This window comes from Vanellus vanellus (assembly GCF_965231255.1).
Source record: "Vanellus vanellus genome assembly, chromosome: 4".
In the NCBI taxonomy this organism is placed as follows: domain Eukaryota; kingdom Metazoa; phylum Chordata; class Aves; order Charadriiformes; family Charadriidae; genus Vanellus; species Vanellus vanellus.
The window spans coordinates 82,616,383-82,640,675 of record NC_138909.1 but is presented as its reverse complement, the minus strand read 5'-3'; the positions used below and the strand labels follow the sequence as shown (position 1 = coordinate 82,640,675).

Below are 24,293 nucleotides of genomic sequence, written 5' to 3'. Positions count from 1 at the left end.
AGCTTTATGATTAACGTTCACGTCCGGGCAAAAGGCAGTCTGAGCTTAAACACGGCTGGCGGAGACTGGGGAAGCACATAAGGCGGCTGAGGCCGGGCCGCCATTTTGGCCTCCCTCGGCTCCCCTGAGAGAAGGCACCGCCCCTGATTCCCCTCAGCGGCCCCGCGGCCGCGCCTCATAGCCCGTGGAGCCCTCAAGGGCAGATCGAGTGTGCCTTCGGGCTTCCTTTCTGTCAGCCCGGGGCTCAACTCCCTCAGGGGCCGCGGTGGCCACGGCCACCCGGGGGTATGGCGGAGGCGGGACGGCAGCAACCCCCGCCTCCCCCCTCCTCCCGCAGCCGGCGGCAAGTTGGAAAGGGCAGAGGCGGGCAGCCCTGGTAGAGCGCGGCCATGGTGGAGGGCCCGGGCTGCACGCTGTGCGGAGAGAGGCTGCGGGCCCGGGTGCGGCGGGGCCAGGCCGTGCGGAGGACGCGGGGCAGCGCCGGAGCTGGCGGCGCGGTGAGGGGCCGGGCTGGGGCGGAACGGGGAGAGGAGCGGATGGGCGGCCGCCTCTCCTCAGGGGCAGCGCCGGGCCGGGGCGGGAGACGCGGTGGTGAACGCCGCCGGATTTGGGGGAAGAGGAGGGGAATTGGGGCCGTCCAGAGTCCGGTGGGATGCGGGGACGCGGGGCGGGCGGGCCCAAGCACAGGGCAGGAGGGTTGGAAAAGACATGGAGCTGTGGGAGCGGAGCCAGAGGAGGCCCCGGAGCTGCTGGGAGGGCTGGAGCCCCTCTGCTGGGAGGACAGGCTGGGAGAGGTGGGGGGGGTCAGCCTGGAGAAGAGAAGGCTCCGGTGAGACCTTAGAGCCCCTTCCAGTGCCTAAAGGGGCTCCAGGAGAGCTGGGGAGGGACTCTGGATCAGGGGGTGGAGCCATAGGATGAGGGGGAATGGTTTTAAACTGAAAGAGGGGAGATTTAGGCTAGATATCAGGAAGAAATTCTTTTCTGTGAGGGTGGTGAGCCCCTGGCCCAGGTTGCCCCGAGAGGTGGGAAGTGTCCCATCCCTGGAAACATTCCAGGCCAGGTTGGAGGTGGGAAATGTCCCATCCCTGGAAACATTCCAGGCCAGGTTGGACGGGGCTCTGAGCGACCTGATCTAGTTGAAGACATCCCTGCTCTTGGCAGAAGGATGGACTAGATGGCCTTTAGAGGTCCCTTCCAACCTAAACCCTTCTGTGATTCTATGCCATGGCCTCCCCTCCTGCCCTGTGGCGGAGCTCCTGCACCTCATCTGGGGGGGTCTTCTGTGGGTATCATCTTTATTCTTCCTTTAAATTATAAAATATTCTCATCCTCATAATAAGTAAGCCTTAGCCAGATGGATGTGTAAAGAGGTGCTGAAGCTGTAGAAACATAGGTGTTTTTGGAAAGGATGAGGTAAGCTTTAAGAATCACTCTTGTTCACTTAGGGTAGATGTTAAAAAATCATTTAGCTTCAGAAAATGTAAATACAAGGAAAATTATAGTAGCAGCTCCTCAATTTTATTTTTTTCATAATTCATACATTTTCACAAGTCTGAATGAAACATGATGAGAGAAAGGTACATATTGGCCTGCAGAAAAAGGAGCTTTTAATTCTGTAACTTTTTTTTTTAAATCATTTTAACTAGACTGACTATTTAAATAAATAAAGAATGTGGCGTCTGTTTTCAGTTACATTACACAGTATGTAATTTTTCTACTAGATTTTATCCTTTCTGTTGTCAGCATAAAATAATTCACCAGAATAAAACTGCTGGGGCTCATGAGACCTTCTGGTAGAAGGAGAAGTTGGGCTGTCAGTAAGCAGGCCTAGCTGATGAGCTGTGAAGATACGGTTTTGATTACAGAGGTGGCTAGGGTGTGTTTTTTCATGCCTGGTTTTGCTCAGCTGTGAGAAATTCTGCATCGCTTGTGTCCCAAGTAAGTGTATTGGATGCCTCCAGAGAGAAAGTTGGGGAATTTTTCCCCACCTTCAGTGTATAAAAGGCAGTGTAGGAGTGTTTGTGATTAAGGCTCAATAAGATAGTATTTCAATTAAAGAACGATTTAAGGAAGAATGTAGTTCAACATATGCCTATCTAAGATATGCAGTCAACGGATCAGCCTTACAAGTTTGTATCTTTCAGGACTGAGCTTTTTGAAGTGAGGAGTTATGCTCCTATGGTTTCAAAAAGAAATTTCATTCCCCCAAATGTATCAGTGTTCATAACTTTCTACAGTAAAAGTCACCTCAGGGCAGACTCTATTCATGGGCAAATGACCATCATAAGTGTCTTGGGCTTTTTAGATCTCACAGGGGCTACTACCCACAGCCAAAGCCTTGGCTGCTGCTGAAGGCTACATTGTTTAAGAGAGTTCATGCTTTGATGGGTGTAAGCAAAGTCATACCAAAGTGGTATGAATTTAACTTACAATGTTTTAAAAAAAACAAATTAGTGTTCCATCTCGGCCACTTCTTACTCTGGTTTCATTTTAAGCAAGCCTGAGTGGCTTAAAACTAAAATAAACCTTGTTGCACAGCAACTTACTTTAATACTTTTATTGGAAGGGGTGAACTCTTTACGTGAAAGGCAAAGTAAATGGTGTTGATATTATGCAAAAAATATTTTTATTTTTCTACTTGACAGAATAATAACCATAAAACCCTCAAAATGTATATCATTTCAAGGTAATAATACAGTGGGAGATTGTATAAAGAGTAGCTCTGAAATTTCACTAACTAGCTGGAGCCTTGCTGATTTGCCAGAACCGCTTTAATGCATATTTGCTTTGCAATTGAGGGTTGTGATTGAAGCACTGGTATGCATATCTGTGCCTTGCAGTTAGGGCTCTGATGACGGTGAATATACTGCTTGCAGGTTTCAGCAGGTTCTGGGGACCCTGAGGTGCTCATCGGGGGGGACCTCGGCAGACTGAGTAAAATGGGCTGGCAGAAACTTAAATTCAGCATTTGTGGGACTTGCAGAGTCCTGTGCTTGGAACAGAATAATGTTGTGCAATGGCACAGGCCTGGCTGCTGGTCAGATGGAAAATAGCTCCACAGAAAAAAAGGCCCTAGGGGTCCGATGCCAGCTGAGTCCAAATCCCAGGCATACCCTTCCAAGGAAGAGGGCCAGCCCCACACCGGGCAATGCTAACGACAGTGCAGGTTGAAGAGAATGATTCTTACCTCTATTCAGTGCTTGCAAGGCTGCATCTGGATTACTGTGTCTGGTTTTTGACTCCCTGGTAGGAAAAGGATAATATACTAGAGTGATGTGTGTGATTAGCAGGCTGAAGCACATGGTATGCAAGGAGAATCTGATAGAACTGGGGTTGTATTGCTCACTTCACCTACCTAAAAGGAAGGTATGGGGGAGAGAGCTGGACTCTTGTCAGGGGTGCACAGTAGGATGTGAGGCAACAATAGGAGAAATTCTGATTAGGTATTAGGAAAATTTTTGCACCATGACAATAGTGAAGCCCTGGAACAAGGGCCCAGAGAGACGGGAGTCTCCATCCGTGGCGCTACTCTGAAGCTGACCGGACAAGGCCCTGGGCTGCCTGACTTAAGTCAGTCCTGCTTTGAGCAGGTGTTCGGGCCAGATAACCTGTAGAGGTCCCTTCTTATAATTTCAGTGGAGTTTCATGTGCTAAGCCAGAAAAGATTATTGCTTCAATCTCACAGTTATCTTTTTCTTGTCTTCTAGTAGTGTCCCACCTGCTGTTCAACATCTTCTGAGATTAGACTTTCAACTAGTAGAAAGAGAGAAATCTCTGTGGGCTCAGTGGAGGCTTTTCTGTAGTACACCATGCCCTGTGTGAAACACTGCAAGCATATTAGCTTGGACAGAGACTCCAGCAAGAGGCGTTTTGAGAAGGATGCAGGTCTGCAAATAGCTGAACTGACACTTTGACAAGTATTTAATATTCAAACTATACCTGTTTAGTTTATGTCAGCCTGAAACTCTTATTGTGAATTCATGACTTGAAGGAAAAAGCATAAAATACCCTTATAAAAAAGATGTATTGTTTCAATTCAGAAAAAGAATGAGCTAAGTTATGATAACATTAGCAGTAGTGACTGCTTCCTGGGTTAATAGTCTCATTGGTTTTGATAGAGCTGCTTAAGGAGAAAAGATTTAATATTGTCCAAGTTGGAAGATCAGCTCATACGGCTACTTGCTGAATGTGTACTGATACTAAAATCAAAGTAGTATAAATTCTGTTTTAATCTTTGTGTGTGTGTACTCATTTTCAGACAGCTGCAAGTACAGAGGGAACCTCTGGTCATGATTTCCTTGTCGGACATGTTTACAGGGGTGTGGAGACATTGGGAAAGGAACTTTTTATGTATTTTGATCAGAAGGCTTTGAGGTAAGAGGCGAGAAGGTGGCTTCCTTTGCGTTCAGACTGTACGTATTTGAGGGGTCGTTTTGTTCTTGCTAGGATCAGTTTTGGAGATTTGAAAGTTAGTGTTACCAAGAAACTTCTCAGCAGCCTCTCTGCAGTGCTGGAAATACTGGATATAGTCACTTCCATTTTCGCATAATTTATTGCTTTATTCTTAGTCTAAGAGTGCATGTAAAGGTATCTGAAAAGGACAGTTATTACTTGAAATGCTTTATTTCAAACAGGAAATTGCATTTTCTATGGGCAAAACTTAGAGAAGTGCATGCAGTTACGGGTACTTAATATCTTCCACTACAAACTGTACTTCCGGTTCCTTTTAACTTTCCTTAAGAAATTTAGACTGAAATTCTGATCTTAATTTTTAATGATTCAATTGCTCTGATAATAAACTCATGTGGAAAAAATTGCCAAACTTTAAAATATTCTGTGTGTGTACATTTATGCTGCCTTTCTTTCTTTCTTTCTTTCCCTCCTTAAACTAAACAATATTAACAGCCCCTTGGTTGGGAAGTATGGTTTGAAACTTGGCAGATGAGTGGTTTGGGTGTCATAACTGTAACTCTTGAAACCATATCTCCTAGACAAATGGCAAAACAGCCAAATCATTGTTCATGCTTCGCAGACCTTATTAAAGGGTTTGTTGGCACATTTAGGATTTTGTCATATGCTTTAACCCCTTGGACATCATCTTATTCTAGCCACCACGGTCATAGTTAGAATCTAGTTTACTTTTTGGTTGTTCAAAATGCCTCTGTACTGCAGATAAATCTAACCAAATGCACAGTGTAATGGATTATTAAAAAATCTCCTCTCATTCTTTATGGTAATTAGTATGGAGTACATAAGTAAGGCCCATGTAAATAATAGGTAAGGCTTGCATATAGTGGTTTTCTTTTGCCCTTCTGCTTGCAATGAAGTTCTAATTTTCTCAATCTTTAAAGGGGAAAACAACATCGCTTCTACATTCAGTGTAGTCTTTGTCACCTAGTGACAGATCTTTAACAAAGACGTAAGGTGATGATTTTTGTTCTTTTAAAACTGATAATGTCAACAAATACCTTACAATTCCATGACATATTTTGCCAGTGGCACTGCTGTTATAGGAGGGAGATGGAACTGAAAATGCTTGGCTGCAAGTACGACACTTTACAGTGGTTGCATGCTGGATAAATACAGGCAGTGATATATTAGTAGTTACCTGGGATGATGTGTAGACTGATCTTTGGTAGCAGGGGCCTGCTGGTTATCAGGTATAGTGCTATATGCTTATTTCTCCTAGTGTTAGAGAAATGCAACTAGTCTTACAAGCACATACCAGTCTTTACATGACAATCATACGAGTAACTAGTAGGACAGTGCTGTGTATGTGTTTAAAGCAACACATATTTGTGACAGATAAGGTTATGGTCCTAATCACTTTCTCTTGCTTTGTATTGTGCTTTATTAAATAGACACGGAGAAGAAAAAGCAGTTTTAAAAAAGAAAAAGATAAGTCAGTTACAAAGGAAAATAAAAAAAAAGGCAGGGGAGGTAACTGATACAGATGTTAGCCTTTTTAAAATGATTATTGCATGTACTACAAATTGATTGGATAAGCAAAGGAATAAATTATAGAATAGGAAAAACATTGTTTCAACAAACTCATTTACATTATCAGAAGAAAAAAGGCATTAGTAAGGAACATGAAGCATTTTGCAAAAGTGCTCTTCAAAGAGAAAGAAAATGTGGTCAAGTTCTAGTATGGAAAATCCTTTCCATTCTTTGACCCTGAAAGGTCTTTAATAATTCTTAAGTTTCTAGCCAATGCAATAACTTATGCTTAATGGAAACAACCTTCAGTTATCATTTGATAATGAGCTTTAAAGTTTCATTAGTTCATCAGTTATTGTAGCTCTAGAAACTGTATTTAAGAAATCCCTTTAGTCATGTCACTTATGTAATGGGAAACGTTGTAGAAGTTATGTACAGGAAAGGTCTCCTCTACACAGGAGGCAGAAGTTACTTATTATCTGATAATGAAGATCTTCATTCTCTTGTTTTAAAAATGTATGTTGTGCATCATAAAGATATTGAGGGGGCATAGAGAAAGGCTTCAGAAAATGCATTTTACAGCAGCCTGAGATTGGCTGCCAGGATTGTTATTGGGAGAGGAAATATGGCATACACCTTCAAAGGATGTATTATTTCTTTATTAAAGTTAATTCTCAAATATGGGACTTCCTTGTCATGAGGAGGGTTACTGATACACAGATTTTGTTATCTGTACATAGTTTCTCGACATAACAGAACCAGCTTTTCTTGTCTGCTAAGATTACCTGTAAAAAGCTGGTAGTCATGCTGAAATCATGTTAGCCAGACGTGCCTTGTGAAAGACTGGGCCACGAAGGGTTATTAACTCATTTTATGCTCTTGGATTTTCTCAAGTGGGGACTGACTGCCTGGTGGGAGAAGATAACCTGGCCATGAAATTGTTTTATACAGTTTGGCTACTGCTTGCATGACTTGCAAATGAGGAGGATACTTCTGAAGTGTTGCCATGTTGTGGACAGCAATTAGGAAACAAAGTTCAGTATATCTGCAGTCCACAGTGGGCAGCAGAAGCTTTCTTTTTTTTTCCGGAGTACAAATGAGCAATGACACCTTCTGAAGAAATTAGTACTTCAACTTTTTGATGTCTGTTTAAACAAGGACATTGAAGTCACTGAAGAAAGTCAAGGTATTTTGGCAAATCTGAGGATTTTTGTTGTTGGGTTTTTTTTTTTTTTTTTAATTTTGCCTTGAAAGTCATTTAAATAATCGGTGAAAGTTGAAAATTCTCTGATACTTGTGAGTTGTGCAGAAGAGACTTGCATGGACTGCATGTTTTGCCATGGAAATGATACACTTATGGGAGAGAGGTTGTCCTGATTTTAGTTTCTGTAGTGTGCTATTAATGTAAACTTGGGGTGATAAATGGTTTAGAAAGGTTTCTGAAAATTGACAATGCACATATGTTTTTACGTAGCTGAAAATGGACAAAAATATTCTTAGGAAAGAGATAATTATTGACTCCAAATCCCTTAAAGAAAAGGCATCCACTGTCTTGACTGGAAGTTACATCTTGGCCCCTGGAACTTGATAATGTGACTTGTCACTGTTTTTTTACATCTCCATATAATAGTTTGACTGTGCTGCTACTAATCTTTTATTTTTATAGGGAAAAAATTTTTAAATGAAAGCAAATCCATACAATGTCGTGTAGCGCTAAATAATTCTAAAACCTCACTTTTTTACTTCAAAAAATCAACAAAAAATCATCAGCTCTGACTACTGGCTATCATTGAAGAACAGATCCTAGGTTTAATTAGCATGGCTTTTCTATTTGTAATTAAAATGAGAAGATTTCTGTTTTGCCCTATTTCAGGACATCAAAGGCAATGAAACACATTGGAGTGACATTTTTTACATTCAAAAGCCTTAAGAAATCTGCATGTGTAGCGATGACTCAGTTATTTTTTCTAGTCATGAACAGACAAGTCACTAAGGTAGCTGATGGATGGGATTCTTAATGCTCCTTTTAAACAGTCTACTGGAGCTTGGTAAATGAAACCACCAGCTATTAATGTGAATGCTGTTTCTTTTAAAAGAACTTTCTGGAAGCATTTAGTGCATTGCTGTTTGGTAGCAAGGTGCAAGAGTTTGGTTTAAAAGGATATTTGACTAGTTAAGCCTGTGCAGTACTGCACTTGAGAATTGAAAATGGCTATTGAAAAATAAAAGTGGCTGAAATAACTATATTGCTTGAATGGACTTGTAAGAAGAGAGTTTGAGAAAGACACAGGCTTTTAAAAATTGGAAAAAAAAAAAAACAAAAAACAAAAAACAAAAACCACCAAAACACACAAAAAAAAACCCAGATAAATGCTATAAGGAAGTTACATAACGAGTTGACTTTAAGATTATGTGTAGTGAAGTGTCTTAACCTATCTGTAAATATGTTAAATGCCTGTTCCTCCAGAAATGTAACAGAGAGAGGTTAAAAGGAAATCTACACCTGATGTTGCATTTCTTTGGTCATTTGTGTAGTTTGATCTGTTAAATATTTTGTAGCTACAAAATAATACACCTGTTCTGATATGCAATGTATAGAAGTAGGGCACTCCCTCCGTCTTACGTTTTTTTAGGACTTGAATGCACCGAGTGAATTTGTAATAAATAAAATGTATGAGACCATAGTCAAACTTGTCCTTTGCTCAAGTATACTAGCTCCCAGTAGAACATATTATAAAATGTAAGGCCTCTTAAAGCATTAGTGATCTGTAAAAGGAATGCTTGAAAGAGTCTGTTCCACTCCTTTGCCATCTGTGCATTTTTCACTTTATTTCTTTTATTAATTTTTAATTGACCTGCAGGTTTTGCCTTGGTTGTAGGCAAAGAAAAGCGGAAAACAACATATGGCAGATGTTAATTACTTTGTTTATGGCAATATTGGAAGTAGCTTTGATATGATAACAGTGTTGGCACTGTGAGGACTGAAATCTTTCCTTTCATACCAGATGACTTCTGCCTGATTTAGCAGAAAATTATCTGGTAAACTAGCCTCATTTCTTTCAGCCTCCCTGAGGACTTAAGAACTTATGTTGGAAGATCAATGTGTCAAGCGAAAAAAATTTTAAGTGCAATATACCAGAAAAGTGTGTTACTTAATGATGAGGTTTGACTTCTGTATAACGAATTATTATGAAGACCATTGGAAAACTGCTGTTTTGGAGTGTTTCTGACTTGGGGAGAGTTCTTCTCTGGGAACTGAGCAGTATGTAAACAAGTAGGTTGTTGCCGTGTTACTGTTAATGACTATAATGAACGTAGTACATACTGACTTAGGTAAGAGTAGTTCATAACTTCAAAAAATAGACTAGTGTAATGCTTGGAAACATTGTTAAGATAAAATACCCATAAAAACTCTCTTTCTCTCCAAGGATTCACTTTGGTATGAATGGTTCCATGCGTATTAATCCTGATGGAAGCAAAGACCGAAATGGAGCACTACCAGTTTTGGAGATACAGCTTACAGAGGATACTGTTTGTTTTTTTGAGGTGACAGTGGAGTATAGGTAAAGCAGAAACTAACCAACTTAAGCACAGCTTAGTTTGTTTCTTTTTATAACATTCTTTTAAGAACATAGTGAAAAATCACACACAATTTGTTAAGTGCTTGGATGAAAGCCATTGTAGACACAAAGAAACAAACAACTTTCTAAACATATTGTATTTATTGGTATGGTAATTTAATTTTGTTATTTTTGTATCAGTTTACATACAGTTAAAGTAGTTCTATGCCATAGTCTCAATAGATAGCGTCAAGACTAGGAATGAAAGTTGGATTTCATTCTGTTCTTAGATCTGAATACTGAACCCCATTGCTCCTCTAATTTCCACGCAAGTGTCTTCCTTAACAAGAATAAGGACCTGCGATGATTACTGGTGTCAAATTTTTATGCTCCCAAGGTTGTGGTGTTATTTTTTGTTTTCTTTTTGGAAGCAAATTGGTATAATTGTTGTAATTGACGTTAAGTGGATGTTTTTGTCCATCAGCACTGTACTTCTTGCTGCTAATAAAAATAACATAGCAAGTTTGAATTTAAAGCATTTGAAGCTCTTGGGTGAAAAGGAGCATGTAAATTCAAGTAATATATACATGTGCTTATTTAATATTACAAAACATAAAACTGTATGTAAGCCTGTGACTTCTTGTACTGTATTATTTTCAGACAGTTATGATTAACATAATAAAATCAAGGTTCAAGAAAATATATCTTTTATTGTCATGTTATAACTACTGGACCATGTAACCATACCGTTAGTTATGTTTGATGGTCCAAACACATGGGCTTTCCATGTTGAAAGTAGCTTCAAGGAGGACCTGGAAATTATTTTTCAAACTAATATGAACAAAATGAGGATAGGTTCTTGTATGTTGGACCAGGTGCATGTTCCATGCATGTATCATTGGCCTGGGTTTGGGAGGTGTGGTTAATGTAATTTCTGTGCTTCTTACTGTCACTTTCATGGTTTCCGTTGTCTGCATATAAAGTTCTATTATTGGGTAGATGTGGTGCTGAGGGACATGGTTTAGTGGTGGGTTAGGCAGTGTAAGATTAATGGTTGGACTCAATGATGTTAAAAGTCCCTTCCAACCTAGACCATTCTATGAGTATACTATCATGTGTTGTTTTTAAAACCATACTGCTATATTAGCATATAATTAAAATAAAAATAAATCTTAATGTATTTTTCTCTTCTAGAAATGCAGCTGAGAGTGAGCAGAAAGTGAGAATGATGGAAAGCTTGGATGTCTGTTCCCCAAAGTTTAGCTTCTTAAGAGCAGAAAGTGAGATTAAGCAGCAAAAAACCCGCATGTTGTGTGATGTGTTACTGGATCAAGCAGTATTACCTGGAGTGGGAAATATCATAAAAAACGAAGCACTGTTTGACAGTGGTCTCCATCCAGCTGTTAAGGTGGGTGAAATGTCTCAAGATTGGTGTTTTTAAAAACACCAAAGTATTCGAAATCTAAATACATATTTATATAACATTTTGTCGTCATCTTACCTTTGTTTTATCATCTGTCATTTCTTAAGTTATTCTAAGAGACTAAATTAATGCCTTATCATTATAACTGGAGATATTTGTCATGGCATTCCTTGGAACCTGTTGCTGCTACTGCCTCAGAGCAGATGTATTTTGTGGAGCGAAGCTTTCTCTCTTACAACTTGAAACCTCTTCTTAGTAGGGAATTCATTTAACTTTCAAATCCTGACTTTCTCTGGCATCCCGTTGTGCTACTGTTAAATTGTCAGCCTATAAATAAAGGAAAGTGAAGAGTGCTCAGGTTTCCTTTGATCATTTACTACCCAAAATAGTTACGTGGTAGAGTTGATTATTTTGTGGCTGCTTCGTCCACTTCCCATCCTGCTTGCTGGCATCATTTGCTTTTCTACCATTGTTTACCGTGCTTTTTTTGGTCTACCATACATACTTCTGATCCTCAAGCATGCATCTCCAAACTTCAGTTGAAAAGAAATCTGATGTTTGCAAAACAGATTGAGATGATGTAGAATGTAAAGGAAAGCTGGTGAAGATAGTAACTGAAAGGTTTTTTAAACATATTTCTGAAAGTTCTTCATAGGATCAGTCTGTATTTTAATCGCAGAGTAAAGAAAAATGTGACTTAAAATTTTGAGTTCTTAACAAGTATTTGGTTGATAGGTGTCTGTCTCTCATTGTGATGCCTTTGGCTCAAGTATTCTTCCTGAAGAGCTCTCACAGGAAAGAGCCTCTGATGATAGATAGGTCGTATCTTAATCCATGAGGAAATTAAGAGGTGACTAAGAGTTGTTAACTCCACCTGATTCCTGTGATCAGGAACTCTTGGGTCAATATAGAGGAAGACAACTGAAATTTTTACCTCATGTTTTGCATGGATGAGGCAAAGTACGTTGCATGGTATTCAGACAGTGAGTTTGTCATGTAGAATGTGGAAGTGTACTGTTTTACTGAGATGGTGTATATATATATATATATGTATATGTATAATGTGAAGTCAGAGAATTATCATAACAGGAGGGAATGCAATTCCACATCAGCTGAGGGCGTTCCAAGTATCCCTGCATTATAGGTCTTTCTGCTGTCGTCCCTTAGCATCGTAATAGTCTAAAAATCATTCTTGTCTGTCTTACAGGTTTGCCAACTGACAGATGCGCATATACGTCACTTGGTGAAAATGACACGTGATTTTACCCTGCTTTTTTATAAGGTATTGGGACATGTTTCTGAGAAACCTCCAAAACTTGAGTGTGGCATGTTAGCTGTATGTGATCATCTAGTGAAAACAGCAAAACGATACAACAGGACAAGTGTTTCTGTGAACAGGAATGTTGGTTTGTGCGCTCTTTGTTAATTGTGAATTGGCAAATGATGGAAAGGTGGGGGAGTCTCGACTGTAAGAATGCGCACGGCTTGGCCCAGATGCAACAGAAGAGTTTGACAGATGCTGCACGAGGCCCAGTTCACTTTTGCTGTGCACAAGCTGTACTGTCGCTTGATGTAGGTTAAGCACACACTTATATGGAAGACAACATAAAGGTCAAGCTGGGAACTAGAGATTGCCCCCAGGGGAGGAGGAAGGTAATTCACGTGGCTTCCTTTATGAAACTTGAAATAGCAATTATATTCATTTGACTAAATAGATTCTAACCTCTAACAACTTTTTTTTTTCCCCCTAAGTAATACAACGTTTGTGGTTGCTAAAGTGAATTAAATTCCAGCTTCTCCCTGCTGCCACAACTTCAGTAGGATTTCATTTCTTCCCCGGTAAACTCTATAATTCCCGGTTGCTCTTCAGCTTTCCAAAATAGAAAAAGAGAGAATTTGACCTATTTCTTGTGTGTTTTTCTTTAAGCTGTGTGCAGAGAAATGAACAGCAGCAGTGAAATTCTTGTCTGTTTCTCTTGATATTCATGAAAAGCAAGGAGCTAGTGCTGCTAAAAAGTCTTTTTTTGGTAGACGAGGAGGAGGGCACCTAATTGTCCTAATACTGTCTTTCAATCATAAAAGCTAAAAATGTAACTCGTTTAATAGTCTGCTTAAATGCCTACTTTCCCCCAACCCACTGAAGAGTAGTTCAGCCTGTTGGCTGAGGAAACCTTTTCATTCTCCAAACTTCATAGTAAAGCCTACCAGTAAAGTGGTAGCAACCGCTTCTGCAACAACTATAACACTAGGAGATTTAAATGTGCTTTTAGATGGTCAATAAACAAACAAGTTAAACTTTCTGTAGCTCAGTTTAGCTCTTTTCAAAGCTTCTATAATCTATACGTAGCAAGTATTCACAAGTCAAGTGTTTTTAAAGGAGAGCTACCCCCCAATCATACTATATAACATCTTACAGATGCAAAGATGAGGAATATTGTTTGTGTAAAAAAAAAAAAAACTGTTGCTTTTGTTTGGTTTTTAAATAAGTGGATGGGAGAAAACTGCTAATAAGAAACTAATTGTAAACCTTGAGGAGAAATCTTGAGGAGAAAGCAAATTGCTTGCGAATATTCGTGCAAATACATATTAGTAATTCCTTCTGATTGAATTACTAGATTGTAATGGCAAAAGCGTTCTCATTCAGTGAGGCTGATGAATAAAAGCACAGCAGAAGCAAATATGCTGTGCTCAGAGACACCTGTATTTTGGGAAAACTCCAGGGATCTTCATGCACTATGGAGCCAGAGCTATTGAACCCTGCCAGAGCTGGGCTGGCGTTGCTGGGCCAGCTGTGATGTCGTTTGAACTGTGCCCAAGGCACTGCGGTTGTAACGCAGAAACTCATGTGCCGCTGCAGTCTTGGCTGCATCTCCGCTGGGCTTTTCTTGTTTGTTTCTTGGGTTTGGTGTTGGTTTCTTTTTTCTGCCAGTTTTAGCTGGGATATGTCTATGCTGACTCTGTGTGAATTGTCTCAAGAAATGTGCCCGCTTGTCAGCACTCTGGAGGCTCTTTAGGTCACTGTGCCCTTTGGGCTCGTACTGTACTTAATTTAATAGGACTTTCTGCCAGCATTTGGGGAGCTCGCCATAGTGCCAAGTGGCTTTTCGTGAGCCAACTTCTCTGGCATGGCCAGTGCTAAGATGAAGCTGAGCAGCTTTACTGGGCACTACCCAACTCCTACAGAATCTCTGGAATATTTCTGCATTGCACAGCTCTTTGGGTTTTGGGAAAGTTGATTAACCCAGGTTGTAGCGTCAGGTCTGAGCTGGCTCTGTAGTGTGGTTGGTTGGTTTGAGGGAAGGTGTTGTTTGTTTTGTGTTGTATGTTTGTTTGTTTTAATTTTGTTTTCTATGCTGCATTGATTGGAGCTTATCAGCTCTTTCAGAACAGTCCTGCAGGGCCAAGGTCAAAGAGGACTGGTGCTGAATCAGAGTCAGCTGGTCCAGCTGAACTCAGGGAGTCCCCAGCACATATTTGCTTGCACCATGCTAGTACGTTTTAGTTTGTATTGTGTCTTTTATTTCATTATGTGGAGAAATCCTGCCTTCCTGTGCAACCTCATCTAGGTGTTCCTGCTCCGACAGGGGGATTGGACTAGATGATCTTTTGAGGTCCCTTCCAATCCCTAGCATACTGTGATACTGTGTAATTCCAGATGCTATTATACCCAATTTAAAGTAAATTCTTTTCATAAAAGAACATGAAATGCAGATGATAACTCTTATGAGTGTGCTTTAAATATCTTTATATAGTCATTGAGCTGTCAGTTTATGTAGGGTTTTTTTATTTTAGCTTCAGTTGAACTGTAGAGAGACTGCCATAAAATTTATTCCGGATCTCTAACTTGGGTTTTAAACACGTTCTGTTTTAGTGCCGCAAAACCGGGTCTCCACTCTACAAACACTACAAAGTATACAAGCGCCCAACCTGTCGTCAGTGTGATGGGAAGATCACCATGTGTCGTTTAGGAGAGAATAACAGGATGACTTACTTCTGCTCGTGTTGTCAGAAGGTGGATCCCCAGCTTGTCAATGTTAGGTATGACTGTAACTTTATACCACTTTAAAGCATCGCTGTCCTGAAAGCGCTGTTACAGTAAGAAGATGTCACTTCTCAAGTAGAATGGATCATTGTGCTTTTTGTATCTAAATTCACTTGACTTTGCAAAAGAAAAATGGTTTGGCCATTGGTATTTAAAAATGGTTAAAAGCTTTGATTCTTTGATACTATTTTTTTTCAAAGGCCCCATCTGTTACGAAATAGCTATTACTCTAATCAAATGTAGGAATTACAAAACAGTTCTGCATGCTCAGAATGATTCACTGTTTCTGGAAAAATTACTCCTTGTTCTTGGTGTTATCAATATAACAGGCTTGGATGTTTATGCATAGCTGAGTCGAATGGCATAAGGAAGGTAGAAATTTGTGTGTCTCTTTCTTTTCGTAGGATAGCCCCTTCAGTCCTGGAATGTCTAGATAGCTTTCTATCTATGCATTTTTGTTCTGGCTGTGGAGTTGCTCTGAGGATAACTAAAACTTCAGTAAATTCAGAGCGCAGCAAATATTGTAGGGCTTAGGACTTTTTTTTTTTCCTTCCTCCTTATCAGATTTGGAAAGCTTTTACTACAGGTATGCCACAGAGACACTTTAAGTTCCACATAAGTTGTGCTAGCAGCAGCTTTCCTCCTTTTATTTTAGAATAGCCCAAAATGCATTTGATATCACAAAGGGTCAAAAGGTAAAAGTTCCAAAAGCACCTTATTCAGACTCTTACAAACCCAAAGTTACTCTTGAAAATTTTCATCTGAGGTTTCAGAATCTTGCCTTTTTATTCTGAGCTCTGTCAATGGAATAAAAGATACTGCTTAGCTTTGCAAGCTTTGCCTTCATTCCTTCATTAGTGTGTGTGTATATATATATATATATATATTTATTTATTTTTTTTTTTTAGATAAGACTTACAGAACACACAAATCCCTCTCCCACCTCCAGCCTTCTTTCAAGATTCAGATGGCTGAAGGGATTTTGGTTAAAGCTTAAAAATCGCCTTTGAGTACAGATCAAATATAGGAAATTCCAGCATGGAAGATAAATGTTTCACATGCTGATAACCCCAATCTGCTGTATTTTCAGAAAGAAATAATAAAAAATGTTGTTCAGAAGCGTAAGAAGGCAGCAGTATTCCATTGAGTCAGACAACTAAAAAATGATGCAAGGAAGAAAAAATGTTTTTGTCTCTCTGTTCTAGAACAAGTAGTGATTTGGGGGTTTGTTGGGATTTTTTGTTTGTTTGTTTTGGTTTGGTTTTTTTTTTTTAATTAAACTAGTTAAACAATTTTTCAGTGAAAAACATGATAATGGTAGCTATAAAATAAAAAGGTGTTTTCATGTGCTGTCCTCATCCCAATGGTCAGGTCTTTGTGTTCTATTGTTCTGTTTTCTATTAAGCAGTAACTGTTACCAAATAGAAGTATCTTTAGCTCAAGTGGTTTATCTGCCATTCCAAGCTTTTAATGTTTGAAGGCTGAAAGAAGCCCCTGTAATCAGACTGACTTGCTACAGATCGTAAACTAAAATTTAACCCAGTGGTTCTTGTGTCTTATGATTTTGTTCAGCTGAAAAATGAAGAAAATACACAGTATAAGCTACCTCATCAAATTCAAATGTACCTTGAATCTTTAAAATATACTCTTCCAGTTCTGTTGGCTGTTAGGGTAACAAAGTGGTCTAAAGGGTACCATTTAAATGAAAGCAAAAAAAAAAAAAATTGTTTGCTAGATTGTGTGACTTTCTGTAGTTTGGCTTGTGAACAGTTCTTCATACAGTAATGCATTTGTTAGTAGTTCTGTACGAGGAACGGGGGAAAGTACTGAGACAGTCTCCCTTTCTCGCCAAGTTTCTTGCTGCGGTACTTGAAAATGGCAGGGAATTTGAGAGAGACTGGGTCATTGTGCTGGAGCGTACAGCAGTTAATTATTAACTTTCTGTCTGTTTTCGTTTAAATATTTTTATTTGTATTACTTCTGCAGCATCAGGAAAGGTTTGCCCTTGAGGTAAAGGGAAAAAAAAATAATAATCAAACTCTTAACCATGACATGCTGTCCAAGCTATGATAGGCAGGCATAACGCTGCTGCTTGTTCTCAAGCCCTGTGCCTCCCTGCACGTAGTGGTGTAAGGCAATTTGTAGAAGAAACGTCACAAAAGACTAACATCATTCTTTTGTTTCACAGCAAACTGCCAGCTAGAAATAGCCTAATTGGCTGGGCATGTGGCAGGGGGTCATGTTCTAATGAACACGTAGCTCAGAAATCTGAAGAGGAGTGGACGTGTGAGCGCTGTACCCTAATAAACAAGCCTTCTGCTGAAATCTGTGATGCCTGTTTGACTTCAAGGCCTGAAGGTATTGAAAGGTTGTCTGGAACCTCTACTGGAAATGGGGGGAGGATGGTAGTTTTGTTGCAGTTTTTACAACTATGGAACTGTAGAAGTGTCTCATTGTGAATCGTATTTTTATAACTTTAGCTAACTTAACGTCAGATTTTGGGGAAATCTTGCACAGGAAAAATCATGGAAACTGTCTTGTCTTAAACCCTGAAAGTGTCTTGTCTTCCAGCTTTGTGTGCAGGTGAGATTCTATAGACAAGCCTCTGCAGTGACCCTCTGTTTTTACTGGGGCAAGGTGCAAGACAAAATGCCATTCTTTTAGCTCTCCTTAAAATCATTAGAAGCTCGCAGCATATGTCCGATTGAGAAATCACCAGAGGGCAGAAAAGTAATCCTCATTCTTTCTTGTGAAGAAAAGCAGCATATTTTCGTACCTTCTCCAAAATGATGTCAGGTTTCTCAGGGGCTACGTTTTTTCCTCCCTAAATTTGTTTTTTGTCTCTTACTGGATCTTTCAATGCTGCTCTATAGATCTGGTGGGCAGAAGCAGCTGTAAATGAGACCTAGAAAGGGACAGGAAGATGGAATGAGTAACATGCTAGCTTCTCTCCAGACTTCTTTATTGAAATTTAGATATTAAGGAGGGATGAGTGAGGTAATGGACAGACTTTCCACTGAGACCTGTTTTCTATGTGAAGAGGAGCTTTGTATTCTTTTTTACTTTCTGTAGAAAAAGTGAGTAAATTACTTTGCGTAGGGATTTAGAGGAAGTTATTTGGATCAAGAATGTTGCTCCGAAACTCTTTGAATTGCTACATATATTCCAAGAAACAAAGTCTAGACGTGTGCATGTGTGTGGCTTTAGGAATAAAGCTAATTCTATAACAATTCCATACTGAAACTTTTCTACCTCAAAAACTAATACGCCACTTATTTCACATTGTATAGCGAATTATTCAGTGAAGTGGCTGAAATACACATAATACAACTAATTTCTTTATTTGTCTAGTTCCAGTGTTGCCAAACTGGAATAAAAGATACTTGTAAACAATATACAGGCTTTTTGTATCTGCGAAGAATTAATGTTTTTACTTAGGCTCCAGGACCCATTGTTAAAAGTTCACTGAGCTTAACTATATGACTCAAAGTATATATACAGAAATTGGAATTAAAGATCACATTCCCATAGCTTTTGAGCTATACTTTGAGCCATACTTTCCCAAGTGCCCCCAAATTCTCAGTTGGTGAAGAAGTGACCTTAGGGTGCTGATCTCAGTTCTTATAAAATAAGTTCCAATGTTGGGTTGGTTTGTTTGTTTGTTTGTTTGTTTTAAAGTATTGCTTCATTCTCATTAGTGAATGGAGTGATGTGTGTGAAACTTACCTTATACTAGCTAGAGTCCATTTCTTCAGGGCAGGAATCAAAGTATGTCTTTGTGCCTTGCGTCACACTTGTTGTCAGCAGAGGCTAATCATGCATAATTCTCCTGCAAAATCAGTGTCAGAAACCCAAATGTTTGTATCTGTTTTGGCTCAGATTTACCAACATTTATCCTGGAATTAATACTGTCAGCTGGGCCTTGAAATATATAACGGCATGTGCACAAATGCTGTATTTTCAGCTCTGTATCAACATCCTCTTCCTTCTCCTGTACTTCTGAGTTTCACTTGTTTAGCTATATTCCATTACTGAAAACAGGGCTGGGATTTGAAGATGCGTTAAGCCTAGTGGAATACTGTTACAAAAATTCTTTTTTAAAAAAGACTTATTTTTGCATCATAGGAGTGGTATTTCAGATTTTTTTTTTTAAAACATGGTGTTGCTTACCTCCCTCTCTTCAGACTTTAAGGCTCCTTACGTTCTCACTTTCTTGATTTTTTTTTTTTTTTTTTTTTTTGTCTTTTATGTTGTTTCTAAAGTTAACTACTGTCAGCAGAAACATTTGAATTTTTGAGGACAAAATACTGGGTACAATACAATAACTATTTACCATTACATCTCAATTGCCTTGCTCCTTTGTTAAGTCCAAGGCCAAGCTCTTTTTCCTCTCTTAAACAAATCCAAATGCACTGGAACCAGTATGTTCCGCTGTGCTGTAGTGGCAAAGTGGAAGGAGCCTGGAAACAAGCATTGCTCAGAGTAAACTGTAGGGACTCTTATTTTGTTTCTGAGCGAGACTGCCTTTGGAGAGAGTGTGCCCTTGTGTGTGCCTTAGCCACCCATTTTTCTTCTGCTCCATTCCCTCTTCCTTGTATGGAGGGAAGATGTAGGAGGGAGAGACTTGCTGGAGACGGTAGAAAAGGAGGAACACTGTTCTTGAACACTGTGGCTTCACAGCTACTTGACAAAGATGGCACATAGGGAGCCTGTAAAGTTTTTCTTTACACCCTTTTCTCAGGAAAGATTACCTACAGACTCCTTATTTATTAAACTGGCATTAATAAATTATGCCCACTCTTTAGGAATAATTATTGCCTGCTAGGCAGTCCTCTGATTCTGTGAAGAAACATACTGTTGTTTATGTCAGGGTATAAATACAAAGTAAATGTCTAAACTGCTTGCTTCTGAAGACTCTTACAGTAAGGGATCGATAAGTTTGGATGTGCATAGTGTTTGGAAAAGATGGGAACCCTGAAAGCACTAGAAAACCCAACAAACGAATATTCCTTTTTACGTCGCTAGTAAAACAATACTTAAATGAATAATGTGTTGCTGCTGGAGGTACCGTACCCTCCAGTCTCCCAGTACTAGGGTTATAAAAGGTTATTTTGAAAAATTTAAATATTTTAATCCCTGTATTTGGGCCAAATTCTATTTTGTATGGTTAATTCTCCAATAGTTTTCATTTACAGAGTACTACTCACATCTGGTCCTATTCAAGCAATACTAATGTTATCTCAAAACACATGTTGTACGTGACTCCAAAAGTGCATGAGCTTTTTTATTGTAAGAAATCTGGGACAATATCTTATCTGTGACAGGTTTTGAGATATTCCAAGATCGTATGGTGAAATTTCTCTTTCACCCTCTGTATGATGACTTACGAATACAGATCAGAAATATGGTGTATTGCTCAACACAGATGGATTATAACCAATAACTTATTTTTCCATAGTTCCAAAGACAGAGAATGTTGAAGATTCCGGAGCCTTTAATGTAAACTTAATGAAGTACCCTTGTAATGATTTCAGAAAACCAAGCACAGAAATAAAGATCAATAGGAAAGCTGCATTTGGAACTACAACTCTTGTCTTAACAGATCTGGGTAACAAAGCTGTTCTGGGAAATGATACCCAAATATCCAATGGACACTCTCAGTGTGTTGCTCCAAAAAGCAATATTAATCAAATCCAAAACAATGCCTGCCGGTCAGGGGGAAGCAGAGACAAGGATTGCGCAATGGCTTTGTCCTCCTCTCAGCAACCTCTCGCTTTCAAACACATACAGAAGAAACAGAAAACTAATCATCTGTCTTCTGTTCACCAATATAATATAGCAATGAGGTATGTATTCTAAAATGTAAACAAGTCTTTTTATAACACCATAAACCAACTTTATCCTTGAAGATTAATGGAATACTGTGCTGTTGGGTTCAGACACTGTTGTCTTTGGATTTCTGCCAGAGGTAATTTATTCTTGGGTAACTAAAACGACACTCAGGTTTCAAAAAGCAGTGAATGACCTAGGCTGTCACTGGAAGAGTCCTGATTTTGGCATCTGGCCAGTACTGCTGTGGATAGTTCAGCTATTCCCATGGAATAGCACAGTATAGCTCTAACAGGTCAACGAGCACCGTTCTACCTAAGGAGCTGTCTGATCTTAGCACTGTAGTTGCCATCTGCTTAGAGATCTTGAAGTCATTGTGAGAGATGACAAAAGGAAAGTAGCTGAATGAATATATTCTCATTAAAGTTATTTATCAACTAGCCTTTTTAAACATTCTCCCTTGATACGAAGCTCTGTACAGCTACCTCAATGTATGTCCCATCACTATTTTCTCTTAACTTTCCTCCCCATCCTATATGCAACTATTTCAACGCTCTACCTGTCCTGAATTTTTATTTACACAGCCCTATTCAGACACATCCATTGCCTAGTTCAGAGAAATGTGAGAACCTATTAGGGCTGTCAGGGAAAAGTTGGGCAGACATACACAACAGTAATGGGAGTGCAAGGGAGATGTCACTTCCAGTAGTAAATTATGCAGGGTTAATGTGAAATAGTAACAATGTGCTACAAAATTCTTGCCTATGTGTCTGTTCTGAAATACAGAAATTATTTATTGCACTGTTGAAGCGTCAGTTTTGAGGCAGGATCGCTCTGGCTAGCCTGGTTAGGCTCTGTGAATATACTGTCCCCGTGCTGCCTCGGTAGAGGACTACAGAGAACTGAGGATGTAGGCAGGGTAATTGAGAATACAGAGGAGTGCAAAGAAGAAATGACAGTATCAATCACGATAACGGGTAGTTTCAGCAAGTCATCAACTTAAACGTTTAAAAAAAAAAAAAAAAAACAAACCAAACTTTGTAACAAAAAAACAACAACACTTTGTTGGCTTTCTTTTTCTTTTGTTTTAATGAGGCGTTGGAAGGAAACTGCTTATGTCTACAGGACTGCAATCTTCCAGACATAAAAGAGAACACGAAATTCCTAAGCTGATAACTTAACAAGAATGAATTAATTACTCTTTTCTTTTTTCACCAAGGTTTCGTCACTGCTTTTCTGCTCTGTAAATATAGTGGACAGATACATTGCAGAGTATTAATATTTGTTGTGTTACCGTTTTTTAAATAAAGCCTTGTGTATTGTATTCAGATAATCTCTGACTATCTCAAGCATGAGGAAGAAAGAAAGAAACTTTATCCCATTTGGAGAACACTGTTCCACCCTCTCAGCTGGATTACTTCTTGTCCGAATATGATTTGGAGCATTACTGTGCCGTTTTAGTGAAGAGGGTGGGAGTCTGTTCTGCGAAGCACACAAATACCTTCAGCCTGGAGTACTCGCTTGCATTGATCTTTTCCCCACTGAGAGCAGAATACTCTTTTAGGATATGTTGGAATTTGGGGTGGGCAGTATAATAGCGGTGGTAATATTTATTTTGGTTTGTAGATTAATTTGAGTACCTTGAAATAATTTAAAACATGGGCTGATGCTGGGAAAAACTGGGACAGTACCTGCAAGAAAAGCACACGGTCTTGTCTGTTCCCTGCTAGCACTCACTCAGCTGCAAAGGCACAGTAGGGTGCGTGGGAGAAGTAAGTTCTTCAGCTGTCATAGTGTGTAAAAGTGCGCTGGGCGAGCTGTTGTAATGGTAGGAGAGCGTTCTTTGGCTGGGGTGTTGGTAATCTCTTTAACAGTACGCAGGACTCATTTGGTAACTTGTCTTTACAGCGCACCTCGAGCCAATATGACAGATGATACTCGTATGTTGAGCACGGGCCATCCTCGCTGCAGTAAACATGGCCGTCTCTGCAGCCTGAGAGTCGTGAGAAAGGACGGAGAAAACAAGGGCAGGCAGTTTTATAGCTGTCCTCTACCCAGAGAAACTCAGTGTGACTACTTTCAAGTACGTATAAGACTTCAGGGCCGATTTTCTAATAAGCGCTTGTTCCTGCAGCCTCTTTGCCCCAGTAATCTAATTCTGGACACATATGATCCATTTAAAGTTTGAGGTAATTTTCAATACTTTTGCACACTGAATTGAAACTAAGAACATAACAGTAGTTATAAACGGACAGTTTTAGTTCCCTGTCAGTGCTGAGAAGGCACCTACTGTGCAAGTGCTCTTAATCTGCTTCCGTGTGGTGTAAAACAGACACATAGCAGACATGTAGGTTTGAAGGGACTTGTACAAGTTGTTTAGTTCAGCCACTTGCTTGAAGAAGACTATGGCAAACTCTAGTCGTCAGCCATGATTCTGTCTAGCCAAAATCTTGAAAACCTGCAAGGTTGAGGATTCTGTCATGTGCCTGGGCAGCTGCTCCCACTGCTGCACCAGTAAAGCCCAACCTTCCAACTGGTGCCATTGCTCCTTGCTGTGGATGAACGTGACTGAGAAGAGTTTGACTCAGTCACCTACCACCAGCTGTTTCATAGACGAACTTAAGTAATGACTGTAATGCCTTAATTTGAAGAAAACTATGCGTTAACATCAATTCAAGTTAAACCAGTTAAAATGCGTGCAGTTGCAATTTAATGTTAAACAAAAATATACAGTCAGTGATCACAAAAGAGATCAAATTAACTAATAGAAAGTTTCTTCTGGAGCGTCCCTGTTGATCTGTTTCTATTGCCAGTTTTAAAATAAGAATTCATAGCCATTGCGTGTGCTAAAACTGTGCCTAAAACCTGTTTCTTTTGGCAGTGGGCTGACCTCAATTTTCCCTTTTGTAACCACGGCAAGCGATGTGTTATGAAGACGGTGTTGAAGATTGGTCCCAATAACGGAAAGAACTTTTTTGTGTGCCCTCTTGGGAAGGAAAAACAGTGTGGCTTTTTCCAGTGGGCAGAAAACGGGCCGGGTATGCAGGTTATTCCTGGATGTTGATGTTTTAGTTGTCTGCTCCTTGGGATGCCTTCAGCGCACACAACTTCCCCACTCATCGCTGGTTTGGTTTGGTTTTGTCTTTTTCCCCTGTTGACTGGTTAATTAGTAAAATAGCTCCACCAATGTAAAGAACTGCCAATTTGGAAAGAGTAATTTTACATAGTCCTATAAAAAGTAACCGGTGCTTGTATGCTATGTATTATTTTGCAATAAACATCTAGCTTGCAATATATTGTGACATACTGTTGTATTTCTAATAAAAAAAAAAATGCACTGTTTTCTTTCTTTTTCATGTAAACGTCACTGAAGTTGGACAGCACTGCATACTTTCAAGTGTATGTTATCTACAAAAAGAATACCTTAATCCAAATTAGTATTTTAAATTGGTAGACTTTTTCATCAATGTAAACATGTATTTAATAAAAGTAAATAAAA

The 24,293-nt window shown here is 39.5% G+C and overlaps 1 protein-coding gene across 1 annotated transcript; it reads left to right on the top strand.

The window, feature by feature from the left end:
• Positions 1-304: 304 nt before the first annotated feature.
• Positions 305-24,293, top strand: NEIL3 (nei like DNA glycosylase 3). Its single transcript, XM_082482591.1, has 10 exons — positions 305-497; positions 4,259-4,374; positions 9,369-9,503; positions 10,695-10,908; positions 12,131-12,205; positions 14,795-14,961; positions 17,154-17,323; positions 20,424-20,811; positions 22,703-22,877; positions 23,676-24,293. Exons 1-10 carry the CDS (start codon positions 390-392, stop codon positions 23,856-23,858), a joined length of 1,731 nt encoding a protein of 576 aa, XP_082338717.1. The 5' UTR covers positions 305-389; the 3' UTR covers positions 23,859-24,293.